General features: G+C 35.3%; 2 protein-coding genes across 2 annotated transcripts in view; one reads left to right on the forward strand and one right to left on the reverse strand.

Moving 5' to 3' along the window:
- The window catches only part of FBXL13 (F-box and leucine rich repeat protein 13), an 87,104-nt gene that overhangs the window by 32,936 nt on the left and 38,604 nt on the right, over positions 1-15,564 (forward strand). The window contains 1 exon segment of the mRNA XM_062020297.1: positions 13,747-13,876. Within this exon segment, the coding sequence (XP_061876281.1) occupies positions 13,747-13,876 (130 nt within the window).
- On the reverse strand, positions 417-6,586 carry LRRC17 (leucine rich repeat containing 17). The gene is made up of 3 exons (XM_010209448.2): positions 5,830-6,586; positions 2,072-2,227; positions 417-873 (listed from the first exon to the last, which is right to left on the reverse strand). Exons 1-3 carry the CDS (start codon positions 6,584-6,586, stop codon positions 470-472), a joined length of 1,317 nt encoding a protein of 438 aa, XP_010207750.1. The 3' UTR covers positions 417-469.

A 15,564-nucleotide genomic window follows, 5' to 3' on the forward strand; every position in this document is an offset into this window, starting at 1 on the left:
ATATACAATAAAACAACAGGAAACTGATACAAAAATCTTAGAAATGTTTTCTTGGAATATTTCAAGAAACGGATAGATACAAAGAACTGTCAATACATTCAAGAAATATGTGTCTTGGTCACAATCCTGCAGCAAGTTCCGTGTCAACACAGCAACCGTGTTCCTACATAAGACAGCTCCTCCCCACCACATTGTGTACATTTTTGTCTGTCGATTTATACTGTATAGTTTCAAACATCTGCCAAAATATTTCACAAGAACGTCCACAACAAATGGTCAGAAACTACTTGACGAAGGATGCTGTATAACTAATGCCATTCTGTAATTATTAACTGCAAGAAACAGAAATCTTTGTAGGCAAGTAGTCCTACAGACAATCAGTACAATTAACAAAAAATGTAAACAGTGTGTTTTGCTTTGTCAGAGTATCAAACACTTCAATGTACTAAAAAAAAAAGAGATCCCCTTGTTAGCCTATCACAGTGACAATCACACCGTGCTTCTTTACTGTTTGAACTGATTGCTCTTTGTGTCGTTCCCATTCCTCCTCATCTTTGTCCAGATCAAAAGTTTCTGGGTAAATGGGCAGCTTGTCTTTTGGGCACTCCTCGTAATAACTTCGGACATATTTTCCAACAGACCACCCTTTGTATTCCTCGGGCGTTTTGCATTCTAGGCCATTGTAGTGAACATTGTAGTGATGCTTCAGCCAGTAGAAAAGATAATGAATATTGTAATCGCATCTCCAAGGGTTTTCTCTCAGCCACAGTATTTTTAGAAAGTAAAGATCCTCCAGCACTCCATATTCAAAATTCTGCAAGCTGTTGTTGGATAGATCCAGCTCCTCTAAGGCATTTAGGCCTGAGAAAGCAGCTAGTCAATAGAAAAACAGTTCTTGGTACTTGACAAAGGTAAATTAGAAAAAAGCATGCATATCTGCAACAGCAAAAACATATTCTAATTGTACATTTATTTATTTTGGGGGGCTAAGGACTTTTCAAATATTGAACTTTAAAATATGGCTTATGCTTTTAGAAGTGACATATTGATATAAATATATTGACCTTAAAGGAGTAGTACTGCTACTAAAGTTATAAAGCAATGAGCATGCATGAGTGCAGAATAGCGTGGAGTTGAATGAATGCCTTATTTGTTCACAGAAGTCTACTGTTATTGCCATGGCACAGAAGCAGAAATATGGAAATGGATTATCTATTAAACAATGTGCAGAGCTGGTAGTTTTTGTATGTATATATGTATTTGTGTGTGTGTGTGTGTGTATAGAACCTTTAAATTAGTATTTTAGAGTATGGAAGATAATAAGCATGGAGCTCCATAATAATGCTTGAGTTACATTTCAGAAAGTTGTTCAGACTTTTAGCAAGTATACTGTTTCTTTTAATGGCTGAAGTCTTAATTTAAATACATTATGTGTGATGTTAAACCTCATAAGTATCATTTTCATGATAGTACCAATTCCTACATCTGTTTAACTTCCAAAATGCTAGTACAGAAGGATCTTTGTGCTTCATACTTTCTCTCTCCTTGTGTCTACTTTCATAATCCAAACCTGAATGCACACAGCTGATAAGCAAATTGCCAACAAGGCCCCTTGATTTCTAACAAGATATAACTGAAGAGGAATTGTACGTAGTAATTTTTAACCCAAAAGAGTTTAAATCTTTTGGTTTATCTTTTACTTTATTGTCCAATATGGTTTAAAAGCAGTCTCATTACATGACAAGTTTTCTTCAACTTGGGAAAGATATTTAAAAAATCATTCAACTTTAGCATTTTAGGAAATAATTAACCTTCAGAATTTTTTTTTTGCACTTAGTTTGCTTGATATTAAGAAAGGGAGGTTGAAATCAATCTCTCTTCATTGACTTCCATGATAACTACATTTCAGTGCAAACCTTTATGAATTGAGCAGTACAAAAAGTAAAATTAGCACCAACTTCTAGATTTTTAAATATTTTTCCCCACATTTATGTCTGATGGAGACACTATTAAAGTTTCTAATTAATGAAACACAAATAACTTTTCAATGAATATTTGAAATAACTCTTACCAGGGTCAATGTAAGCTATCCCATTGCTGTTTAGGTTTAATATCTTCAGCTCACTGGCATCTTCAAACTCTTTGGCTCGTAGTTGTCTAATTTTGTTGTTGGATAAATCAAGTTTAACTATATCTGGAGGTATGTTACCTGGAACTTTCTTTAAATCTTAAAAAATGAAAAGACAGAAACTTTAGGTTATTCTTACTGCTTAGGTATCACAGCTGTACAGAGTTTTCTCAATCTAGCATTGTTTCTTGTTTTCTTTCCCTTTTGCCCTCACTATCAATTTGGTTTTTTAGCTTCCAAATTTCATTGCTGTGTTCACTTGTATCTTTACATTTCTTGTGAAAATTCCTTGCTTCATTAATGCTTATAGGAAAGTCTCTTTCTGTGTTTTATATTTTTATTTTAATAGAACCATACCATTCATTTGCACAGGGATAGGGTAGGTAGTGAAAATACTGTACTAATAAAAAGTGCATGTGAAGAACTTGATCACTTAAAGGAACGAAATCAGAGTAACTATACAAAAAAATAGCATTGGTTTGTGAACTTCTTCCATAATCAAAATATAGAGTAGTCTTACATCCTTTGTTTTGTGTTGCCAAAAGATGCAAAGTTCAAAATTTTATCAGCAACAAAAAATACTAGTTGTTATAGAATTATAGTAATATATGCAGTCATAATTCTAGTTCTGCAGTTATAGTCATGTAAGCTTTTAGTAATATTTAAGACCTCTCAGCCATCTGTGTGTGTACCTTTACAGCTTTCCTTGCAGGAGAGTTACAGAAATAACAGCTTCTAGTCCAGGAGTCAGGGCACTTTCTTGAGAAGTACAAACTTTGGTTTTAATCCTCTCAAGATAATGTTAATAAACCTAATCTCCAGAATTATGTTTATTCAATGAGTGTTCTAATTCTGGGCTGTTATTACAAGAAAATGAGTGCTATTTCTTATGTGACCATCTCTCAATGAAGCAAGGAGTTTCTGGATCTGTATTGAAATTCCTCTTGTCAGTGTACTTCTGAAGTTCTAAAGATGTCTAATACATCAGGTATTCTCAAGACTAAAGCAACATATCAGAGTCTTCTGGCCTTATATCTGATTTTGAGCAGAGCTTAGTTATTATAAATACATCAATACTATAACTACTCTAGCCTGCTATAGTTGGAGTGCTTCCTGCTTGTGCAGATGTCAAAGATTCTGGGCCTATTTATCACCAAATGAATACAAATAATGCTTGAATTTAGAGACTTGGAGAGTTTGGCAGTACAAGAAAGCAAATTTTTTTCAACATCTCTTGCAAATACAATTTCTTTTACAGAAAAAACCCAGAAGTTACTTTTATATCTAACTTTTGTTGCTTTTTTTTTGGTAAAACAGGATCAAGGACAGAATACTTTCATTCTGAAGTACTGAAAGATCTGGTATATCACTGCTCTGATGAGATAAAATCAAAGGATTGTTCATCAAGCAGAACATACAAATGGTTATATGTATTTTTAAGATGTTTCTTTCAGGAACTTTGTGACATTAATTGAAAACTACTGATCCGTTGTTATATCTCCTTAGAGATACACAGTACCAATACACTGCTTGTCACACCAGCCCCTCCATTGTAAAGGATAATGGGTTGCAGCTTTTCATGTCATCTTACTGATTTTGTAACTGATACACCTTTTTTCCTACTCTGAAATCTTGTCCATGTGGATTTAGAGAAATTCTTGTATTTCCCTAGGATTTTGTGTGCATTCTATTCCTTTTTATGATGAAAATTCCAATGAAATTGTGCACAGTAATAATATGCAAAGACATTAAGTACAATGCATTCATCAAAGATTACCACATGTTTAGAAATCCCAAATGTCTGTGGGATAGCTGCATCCAGCTGTCAAGCATATGCACTGTAGATCTGTTACTTCCTAAAAAATATTGAACATGCTCAATGTGTCCATGCTAGATATTCAGGAATTCCTAGATTATTTAGTTCTTGACCTGAAGGAGAATGTTCCTGTACCCTGTAGTAGACTCCTGTAGAGAATGAAGTATATTCCTTCATTATTAGTTACAAAGACAGTAAACCATTTCAAAAACATCATAAAAGCCTGTGAAACTCCCATGAAGAGCAGATCACATTGAAAGTTTCTATAAGCATATAGAAAAAAGTAACTCTTTTCAGAAGATTCACATCACATTCATGTGTTCAGCTCTTCTCTTTCGTACCTCCAAATGAGAAGAGCTGAAGTCAGTCCTTTTTTGTATTAAGATTATAATACATGCCTTGTTTTTGTTCAGTAGCATAGTTTACTGGAGACATAAAGTAATAGTGATATAATTAATTTCCTATGAAGAATAGGTAAGATAGTAATCTGTAATTTAATAATTAAGGTACTATCTGCAGGGAAAGTAAAGTAGGTGAATATTAAGAAATTAATAAATTTGGGCCAGTAAAAAAGCACAAATCATTAATAAAAAAGATGTAGTAGCTGCATGGTAAAACAAAGAGAAAAGTGAGCTGTAGGAAGAATAAAGGAATTTAACAGAGTGGAAAAAGTAATAACATGGACCATTTTTTATGACATATGTAACAGATAAACCATGTAATCAAATATCCAAACAGTTAATTCTTTGTATTTAGATACTATCTCCTTGTACTGACTTTTGAGCTTGGCTCTGGTATTAATGAGAGAATAAGGGCACACAGAGTCACTAAATAAATTTAAGTCACTGTTAAAAGAAGCAGAAGTTTAACAAACACATTGCAAGGTACATGTAGGGAAATCCCCACTGCAGTGATCCAATATTGCAGGCTGTGCTTTGCAAAACTGGGAAAGAAATCTTCCCCATTCTGGCTGCTTCTAGTAATGTTTTTTATTTCAGATTTGTAACATTAAAGGAATACCTTCTTCCAAATATTTTTGTTCTTTGCTTTGTTTCATCTTGGGATAAAATATAGGAAATATAAAGCTCAAATAAACGTGGACTTTTGTGTTGATATCTGCCCCAACTGGTTTACCCTTCAGGCTTAACTGAGGCTTTTAGGAGCATGAGAAGGATTAGGAATGGAATGAATCCAAGTGTCCAGATTTCTTGATGGCCCTTTGACTTTGAAATGTTTGCTGAGTGCTGGAAGAAAACAGAGGAGATATTTCTCCACGAACAAAAACATAAAATTTCTTCCTTTAGAAGAAATCTTGCAGAGGAAATGTGAGGATGCAATGACTCTCCTTTGCAATCAGGTTCCTTGGGGCATTGTAAGCACAGCTGGCAGTTTCAGTCCTGCTTCACAGCTCACTTCTGTCAAAGCTCTTTCTCTCTTTGTGTTTGTAGACTGGAAAGCAGGAGAGACATTCCGTGCTTTTCTCTATCAGCACAACAATTTCAGCACAGCTGTGATTTGGCCCATCAGTACAGTTATTGTTGTAAAATCAGACTAGTGAGGTGCTAGCCCTTCAGTAACTTAAGTATGTGCTTAATTTTATGCCTGTTGATTTTTTTTAATATATCTTATACTAGAGTACTAAAGAATGTCTGTGGAACTGGGGATGAGGAGTTGAGGTAAAATGCAGAAAGAATTCATAGCTGTTGCTTGTAGTTATAAGAGGAAAACAATGGTATTAGTTAAAGTAGATAAAGCAAGTACTAGTACTATTTTAATTTGCTGTAAATGATTTGTGAATACATTTAGTAAGGGAGCAAGAATCCCTTATCCAATTATAAGGGATCCAGTTGTAAGGAATAAAAATCTCTCCATAAGGGATACAAACCTTTTCTTTTGCAGTTCAGAGTTGGTACAGGAAACACATACATGTGGCACACAGAGGAATCAAATTCTTGTTTGACAGCTTCAGGCTTCTGCTGCCTTATGTTTTGGGGATCCTGCCTGTCCTCTTCACTACATAGCCCTTCAGCTTTTATCTGCTTTAGCTTTTGATTTTTCAGTTGTATTGGGTGCACACATTTGGCATAATTTCCCAAATTTCTGTTTGTTGGAACCTGTAGCATTGCAACAAGAGTTTCTAGTTCACAGTTGCAATGCCAGGGATTATCATAAAGACGTAGGTAGTTTAGACTCGGTGTATAAATGAAAATCTCCTCGGATAAGGTCTTAATTTGGTTGTGCTGTAGTAAGAGTGTGGTAAGTTTATTCAAACCAAAAAAAGCCTCGCTTTCGATTTTTGAAATATCATTCTGTTGTAAATCCAAACTTTTAAGTACTTTATACTTGGAAAACATATTGTTCTTCAGTTTACGAATCCTGTTTCTTGCTAGCAGCATGTGTTTTAAGTCCTCTGGCCAATCAGATGCCACAAAAATCAATTTTCTTTCCTGACAATCTAGGTATTTCTCATGAAGATAAATGTAGATATCACATGGTAGGCCTCGGGCATTCCGCTTAACAGTGCTAGATGCTTTTCTTAAGATATTTTCCCTTTCATTGTTTCTCAAACTCCTATTCCTTGTCCTCCTACAGTCAGATGCTTTACAGAGAAGAAGTAGTAGTATAATAGTAACTACTTGCATCCTGACATTCAGCTGGCCCCAATTATTTTCTGTAACAGCTGGAACAGTTGATATTTTTGGATAGTCTTAATCACTATTGTACAGATGTGAGGAGGCACAGCTGGATTATGTGGGATCCCTGTGATGGAAAAAAAGTAAAACGTTAGAAGGGACGAAACAGACCTTTTCATGGAGACTAGTACATAATATGCAGCATTCAGTCAAGTACTCAGGCATCATACTGCTAGAAACCTCACAAATACTTTGAAAATTTCATGTCCTATCTCTTTTTTGTTGTTGTTTTTACTATCTCTGGTCTACTGTTTACTTTGATTAAAAACGGGAAACAATATGGACCAGTTTCTAACTGATCTTTGTCAGAAGGTTCTTTTCTAATCAGGAAAATGGCATCAGACTAAATATTCTTTATATTTCAGTTCATTTTAGAAGATGAGCTTGAAATAGGACCTTGAAGTTGATGTTTTCCATCTTTCTCTATGTTGATTAGGGAAAGTCACCTAGTGCCTGTCGAATCCCCAGTTATGGACCGTATTCAAGAGTGGGCTTGTTTTCATGTTGAGCCTCGATTTATCATAACTAACCTTGATACTACTAAGTGTCTCTCATAGCCCATGTCAAGTAGACAAAGTTGTCTGGACTGCTCAGAGAAGGACCTAAAAAGAATCTTTTGCAAGAGCATATGAGGCTGTGTGTCATCTGAGCACAGGAAGAGTGCAAAGAGAACCTGCAGGTCCTGGCCATGGCTTGCTTCAAACCACTTCCAGGTCTGGCCTCCTCAGGAGGGAGAGTACAGAGGGGCAAGCGAGGAGCTTTCGCCTTTCCACGAAAGCCAAACACAATCATTAGGAATTATTATTAGGGAAAGACAAGGACTGCTCCCTGCAACCACGTCCAAAATGGCATCAATATTTTTAGGGCTTTTTTGGCCTACATTCCCCCCTGAATTTCCCTTAGTAGTACTGTGCACTACTCTTTTCCTCATTTTCAGTGAAGTTTGGCCACAAGATCATGTCTCCTTAGAAACATTTTAACACCCGAGGCTTTTGTAATTTCTACCCATTTCTGTCTCCCAAATTTCCTACTTTTGCTAGTCAGTATCACATCTTCTGAAACCTTTTTTTAATACTTTGCTATTTGAGTTAACTCCTTAGTTACATTTTCTCCATGACTGTGGACATCTTTGTGTTGTGAACAGTCCCTTTTGATTTTGGCACCTGGGGAGGTATCGAAATCTAATCCTGAGTGCAGATCATTACACAGATGTTCTGTTTCTAAAACAGAACAGTTGTTTTGGGCTCAAAAAACTTGTTTTTATATGAAGGAAAGGTGATGCAATAAATAACTAATATCAGGTAAAATTCTTTTTAAAGCAAAGAAATTTTTCATTTTTAAACACGTTGGTAGATTAGTTCAAAACATGTCTAGGGCATTCTCAGTATTTGTACACTCCTGTCTGTGCACACTACTGCATCCCTCTGGGCTGTGTGGCCAGTTGTTAATATTACCTTTGAAAACCCATTGATTGAGTTCTTCATTTTGTTCCTGTAGTTGCCAGTTGTCTGTCTGCGCTTAGATTCTGTTAGTTCACAGTGTGAACAAGTGTTTGCATTGACAACTCTATACCTTACATGAAAATCCAAATTTTATTTGTTACTTTTTGTCAGCTATATGCTAGTCAGTGTAAATTGATCATGTGTTTTAATAATTTGAATCATAGCTGGAATTCTCTGTGTTGTTTTGAATTCTTTGCTGTACCAGTAATGTGATCACTCATTCTATCCAGGAAAGATTGGAAATAGAAAGGTAATAACTTGGGGGAAGCAGGATAATAAATAATTATGGAAATATCCTTACCTCTTCCTTTCCATCTCTGGGGTCTGAACTGGAATGTTTTACCATTATTATGGGATGTCTGCTAACTAAATTATGCTCAGTTATAATACCAAGATGAGCATCTGCTGTTAGTAGCTTGTATAGGTTCACATGTAAAATTACAATGGTGTCTCATTTAGTGCTAGGGCAAAAACGTACAAGAGGTATCCAGTTTCTGTGTCTTAGCAGCCTTAAGGATGATTTTAATCTTCCATGTTCTTCTGAGTTGTGCAATCGCTGTCAGTAAGGTCCTGCTCTCCAAAAAGGCACTGGGTATGCCAGTATTGCAGGATATCAGTGAAGTCACAGCCTCCACAGAAAAGAATATACAGACCTGTTGTTGCATTGAAATTCAAACCATGCATTTGGCTTACCCTGTGAAAATGCGGTTTTAAAGATATAAAAAAATACATATATCTCTTAACTCTAGAAAGCTACTACATCATACTACATTTTTCATATTGGATATCTGTATCAGGGCTATTTTTTCCATTTCAGTTTAGACAGATCATTTATTTTTGAAGATCAGATTAAGGCAAAAAGTATGACTATGTTTAATAGGAGTTTTGCAACTTTACCTTGGATAATTGGACTCAAAATTTGGTAGCAGAGTGCCTGAAGGATGTATAAGTCTTGTTTCTAGTGTCAGACATCTATCTTTTAATATTTTGTTAGAATTGCAACAATCTCTACAAAACAAAAGTTTCTGAAATAGTAGATAACATACACACAGAAGAGGCTGTCTCAGGCAGGTAAATTATCTGAAATTCCATATCTGTAGAAGACAAGCAGGGCTGATTGTTGCACCTCTACTTTCAGAGGGAAAAAATTGTTCATATATATAATTAGATACTGGTATCATATGAGTGGAAGAGACAGATAAACCTATGTGGAAAATCTGACATTTCCGAACACAAAATTGCTCTTTATGATGAAAAAGCAATGTTTGAATCTGCTTTAATTAAGAATTTCTTAGAACCAACATTGAACTGTGCACATTTTTCTAATATTTTTTCTAATATTAAAATAAATCTAAAAGCCTCCTGGATTGTTTGTGCATAGTCACATTATTCTTCCAGCAGATATTAGAGTCATTGAAGTCTCTCATGAGTAACCAGGATAGACAATTGTAAAGCTTCCTCAGCTACCAAAAGAAAGTTTAGTCTACCTTCTTTTCTTGATCAAGCAGTCTGTAGCAGATACCTACCACAGTGCCAACCTCATAGATCTAGCTGTTAACTCTTACAAATAAGCTCTCAACTGACTTGTCACCCATTCCAATGCAAAGCTCCATGCACTGAGGCATAACTTTGCATGTGCAACCCGTCCTCACCTTCCTGGGTTGTCATTCCTAAATATTCTGTGACCTTTCATTGCAGCCCTCCAGTTGTGCATGCTACTCCTTTGAACCTCTGGAATCCCAATGAAATCATAGCTCTGAACCTGGGCATGGACTTTAATCTTTACCGGTTGATTCCCATGCTACAAGTCTTTGTGTTAAGACATTGTGCTGCTTTCATATTGAGGGTTTCAAAGCTTTTCCCATCATGTTATACCCTGCAATGCTTTCTTACCACTCCCTGTGCCTTCAGTTCTCTTCAGGTTGTGGCTGCCTTCCATCAACATATCTATTTTTACTGATACCACCTTTCTCAAATCCATTATTGCAGGAATGTATTTCAAAAGCACAAACTGTCTTCTTTAAGAGTAGATTAGTATTGAATTGCCAGCTATCTTGATGGTCCTTTTGCCTCATAACTGAGATAGCTAAAGGTGACCACAGTATGGCAGAAGAGACACATTCAACTATTATTTTTCCATGTATAAGTGCTGACATTTTGACTTTCTATTAGACATTTGTGAAACATTCTTCATGCTAGGACGTTTGTTTCCATTATATTCTAATGGAAGGATATATAGAACAATATAGGTAAAACCACTTTTCCAGGTCCGTACAACATAGAAGCCTTATAATTACTCAAATTTGATGTTCCTTAGAGAAGATAGAACTAAACAGGAAGTATTTTGTACATGGTATTACTGGCTTGAGAAGTGTTCACAGAGTAGTTTTAGATACCAGGGTTGGCTAACAAGAATCTTGGTATAGCAAAATATGTAAACATGTGCCAATCTTCAATCATGTGAAAAGACTTCTGTGCTCTGTAGGACTGTGGAGTGTATAATGTTTCCTTGAACTGGAATGTTAAAATTACCGTACTTCAAGTGATTGACAGTAGCATCACGTGTCTACTTTGAGGCTTCCAAAAATAAATGGCTGGGATATATAAAAAATACTACGATGATTTAAAGAATTGGGATAGATGTATTGTGAGCCAAGGCCTTGTGTGACAACTGCAAAAGAAAGAGTTATTCCAAACTCTTATTTGGAAGGTCAGTGAGCTGAAGCAGAGAATTCTGACAGAGGTCTGCCATTCCTGTTTCAGACATATCCCTCCACGAGACTTGAGATCTGCCTAATAGGTAGAATTGCTGCACTAAAAGCTGCCATAATGGAAAAGGGTCATTCTGGTCAGTGATAGCAGCCATCACAAAGATGTATTTAGATTTGAAGATAGCTGTACATTGTTTCTCTTTCCTCTGAGGAAAATTACTATCTTCCTTTCAACATCAGCCCCACATAGCCTAGAATTGTGTTTCTCTTTGGCATTTGTGTAATACACTTGGACTTTGTTTTTCTTAGTCTATAATGTCACATCCTCATACAAATAACATTTGTTTTGGCAAAGATTTCAATTTAGTGGCTCCAGTCTTGCCACTCATCTCTTCATCAGTATGATTCTTCTCCATGTTGGCTGATATTTTTGTCCTTTAACATTTCCATATATTTATGTTGAGGTTTGGAACTGCTCTATAGCTTATCTCAGCATATGTTCCTCTGGTTACCTGGACATGCTGTTGCCACCAGAAGTCAGAAGCATTCATTTCATTTGATGCATAAATAACATGTACCCAAAAGAATTTTCCAGAGCAAGTGAAGCTTTCAATGCAATTAAATGTTTAAAACAGAAGTTCTCCACTGACAAAATATATTTTGTATTTAACTTGTACCTCATTAATAAGAATTTCTCCCAGGATGCTTCTGATTTAAAACTGTAAGATAACACTTTTTTTATTGTCACTTTTCGGACAAAATGCAAAGCTCATTGTTTCTGACATTGTGAGGATGTACAAAAAGTGGCTGTCCTAGGCAGATTTTGATGGCAGACAATTTTGATAAGCATTTCACATGTCATCTCAAAAACATTGGCTCGCTACAGCTCCTGTGAAATAAGGTGACTTGTCCAGAGTTCTTAGAGGTGGCAGTATTGCATTTCATAATACTACACATAAGTTTGCTATTGTATATCAAATGTCCAATGCTGGAACAAGGAACATCTGAAATGTAGACTGAGTGTGCTCAAAACAGTTTGATCATTTTTTTTTCTCTCCCACTATTCCATACAAATGTTTTAACCTCTATGTTAGACAACACAAATCATCAGCTACAATTTCCCTCTGAAAAGTTCTGCTGCATATAGTAGACATGAATGTTGTCTATCAGGAATAAATGTCAGAAAATCATTTTGTGAAATTGCTTTAAAGCAATCATCTTGAGGTTACTAATGCCAAAATTAATTGAAAAAAACAGTATGAAAGAATTCCTACAGAACTTAGCTGTAACACATGCACAAAGATTGTTAATAGTCTGTGTGCTCCAGCTTTAAAAATGACAAGAGGCAGTACCTGTTAAAATTCCCAGATCATAAAAATGGGTCATATGATGTGTAAAGAAAATCAATATCTCTTCAAATGTATTGAAAGGTTTTGACCACAGTCTTCAGTAACTTACTTTCACAGTAAGTGAAACAGTAAGAGAATAAGTGAATACAGTAAGAAAGGCTTCCCTGTGTCTTAAGTGGTGCAACCTTCTAACAACATATACTTCTCAGAGAGTGTATTTTCTCTGAGTTTGATTTCCCCGTCTCATTTCTATGGAATATGCCACTAAAATGCAAAAGCCTTATGCTTCTACAAAGAAGGATACTTCTATTTCTGTATTTAACATTAATTAAATGTTTCTATTTAAAAAATACACCACAAACATATGCCCTTATACCCTAATATCTGTTTCTGATGCACATTGTCTGTCTTTGTTTCTTTTTTCCATGAAATGTAACTTTATCTGTCATTTCTTAATATTTTAATTACCTTTTTTTTAATCATAACATTCTTTTCCAGCTTCCTTTTTTTTTGTGTGTTTGTTTCAAGTTAGCATGTTTCAGCATTCCATATTGAAAGGATAAAGCCAGTTCCAAAAATATATGCCACTCCTTAAGCAGCCAGCTCCTCAGTGGGTGTTCCCATCTTTCTTTAAAATGACTACTTTTGCTGACTTGCAGAACTGCATGACTATATCCCTACAACTAAATGTCTACCAGAGCAGCATGTCCTAATTCTAGGTTTTGATTTTTTGTATGCTTTCATTTGTGGTGCTTGTGGCAATTATTATTTGTTCCAGTTAGAAATACTGTTCAGTAAAATGAATGGTTTCAGTATGTTACAAACCAAAGCTGCAGATGGAAATGTAAGTATATTCAGAGTATAGATTCGTGCAGAGTGCTGTTGATTAACATTTTCCACTTACAGTTTGCTTTGTTTTAACTAACTTTTAGTATGAAGAAACACTTTCCTAAAAAAGTAATCAACAGCTAACATTGGCTGATTCATTTTTGAATAATTCCCTTTTGCATCTCTTTCTGTTTTTTCAGATTCTTCTAGTAGTACTCTTCTAAACAGTGATATGACCAGAGAAGCTCTGTGCATTTATGCATTTTACGTCCTTTGATAGAGTTCTGGTTTTCATTTCCAGGAGGCACTGCTTGAGAAATCAATGGCAAAGACAGCCCAGCAAACTCATACAAAAAAGTCTTATTAGCTTTCAAAGTATGCACAGAAAAATCCCAGTTACTTTAAAAAGTTTGTTTTTGCAGTTTTTTGAGGTAACTCTAAAATGATCCTGCTTTTATACGGTGAAATATGGTTTATGATAGCGCTATTCCCCAGTAATTTGCAGTACAAGGAGCAGAGGAAAGAGTGCAGCAGAAAAAAAGGACTTTCAGATTTCAACAAGGAGAAAATTCAATTTCATATCACACATCTTTTCTTTACAGTAATTTTCAGAACACTTTAACTATGGCTTTTTCCTTACTTTTGATTCTGTAACACACTCTTCTAATAATTTACTCTCTGTTTTGTTTTTGGTTTGGTTTTGGGTTTTCTTTGCAAAGCAGCTTCCCCAATTTACAGTATCTGAGTTTAACTCTCTGCAGAAAATTCACAGGCAAAGGTTTACTGTACCTGGTCTCTGGAAAAGGCTGTCACAAGCTCATCTATTTGGATCTTTCAGGTTGCATTCAGGTTTGTAGTTCACGTCTTTCTTTCATTCTGTGAAGAAGAGAATCCTTTATATGACTGGCTGCATCCTGCATTCATGGTATACTGAAGTAGAACAAGCACTGCAGCAGACTTCCAGGGTTTTGAATTACATGACTACAGCTGTTTAAATTTTACTAAGGAATAATAGCACTATAGGTTTGGATCACTTCCAACAAACTGTCAGATCTATAAACAGCTAGTACTTACTGCATAATGAGAACAAGGCTTGCTTTTTGTAGCCATAAATAGACTAATTCTATGTCATGATTAGTTAGAATTTTAAATCAGGAGCTTTAAAAAAGCAGTTTTTACTAAAATATGAAAAAAAATTAAAACCACTCTGCACTGGAAAATACAATTCACACTTGATTTCCTCAGAAGGAAATTAATTAAAAGGTGGTATTTTGTTACTTTTTTTCCCCCTTGTATAATGTTTTAATACATAAATCAAAGTAGTATTTACAACTGAAATCTAAAAATAGTTAATGTTTTGAATTATTCTAGTCTCCTACTAAACATAAAGAAAATTAAGGTTTTAGAACCTGATACTATTTTAGAAACTTTCAAATATATGCTGTATCTGGAAACATACCTCAAAGCAATATGTAGCGGCAGACTGTGAGGCAATAAGAGGCTGACAATGTTTTAATAAAGACTCCCACATACATTTATTTATACACTGAGAAGATTCTCCAAATTACAAAATACATGTAAAATGATAAGCGATGGAGTCTAAGGAAGACAATGGCTTCACTTTCCATCTCACAAAACCATTTGAGAACCACGAATGAAAGCAGATAAGGCAACAGTCTTGTTCTCAGTGCACTTTACTCTGAGTGTCTGTTTTTTCATGAGAATTTTGCTGAGACTTGTGTAGTAACAGTGCGAAATTTGAAATGAGGGCTGAGGTTAGAGGACAGTTAAGAACTACTTACCTCTGAGGTACTTTTTCAAAATGCCAGTAATTGATTATTTTTTCCAAAAATAACATTCCTGCTTGTTCAGATGTGTAATCATGAGCTTTAAGGATCTTCCCTTCTAGCGTGATCCAATAGTAGTCAAAGTGGTCATCATCAAACTGGGAAAACTACAATCATCCCTTTTCCAAAGGAAACTGGGTTTGCTCACCAGTGTGTTTGAGCACTCTGAAAGGAATTCCACAGCTTCCTTCATTTTGGGTTTCCCCACAATTCTGAAATAGTGCTTAATGACAGACTGCCTAAGTAAACAGTTAAAACTAAAAAGAGCATCAAATTGCATCATTATTGCAGGAAGCATTTTAAGAAGACAGGATTCTGTCCCCTCATTGGATGAACTAAACCAAGGGAAACTTCTGTAAGGTTAATGTTTCAGAATTAGAAAAATATAGACAATATTTTTTCCTGTTTTTTCTTTCATTTTAGCATTACAGTTCTTTTTATATGAATTATTTTATTGAAACTACTACTGTCGGATTTGAAGATCTATTTAGAAAGCCCATCTCTAAAATGAGTGGTTACACTAATGAACTTTTGAGCCACAACTTAAGGACCAGGGTGTTTCAATAGCTTGTGAAAACATAGTTAGACAGAAAACTGGGAATTAAGCTCTCTAGTCCATCGTCATAAAACAAGGCAGTCTTTCCTTTGACTGTTATAATAATACATGGTAACAATACAGGATGGATTTTG

This window comes from Colius striatus, chromosome 1, assembly GCF_028858725.1.
Source record: "Colius striatus isolate bColStr4 chromosome 1, bColStr4.1.hap1, whole genome shotgun sequence".
NCBI lineage: Eukaryota > Metazoa > Chordata > Aves > Coliiformes > Coliidae > Colius > Colius striatus.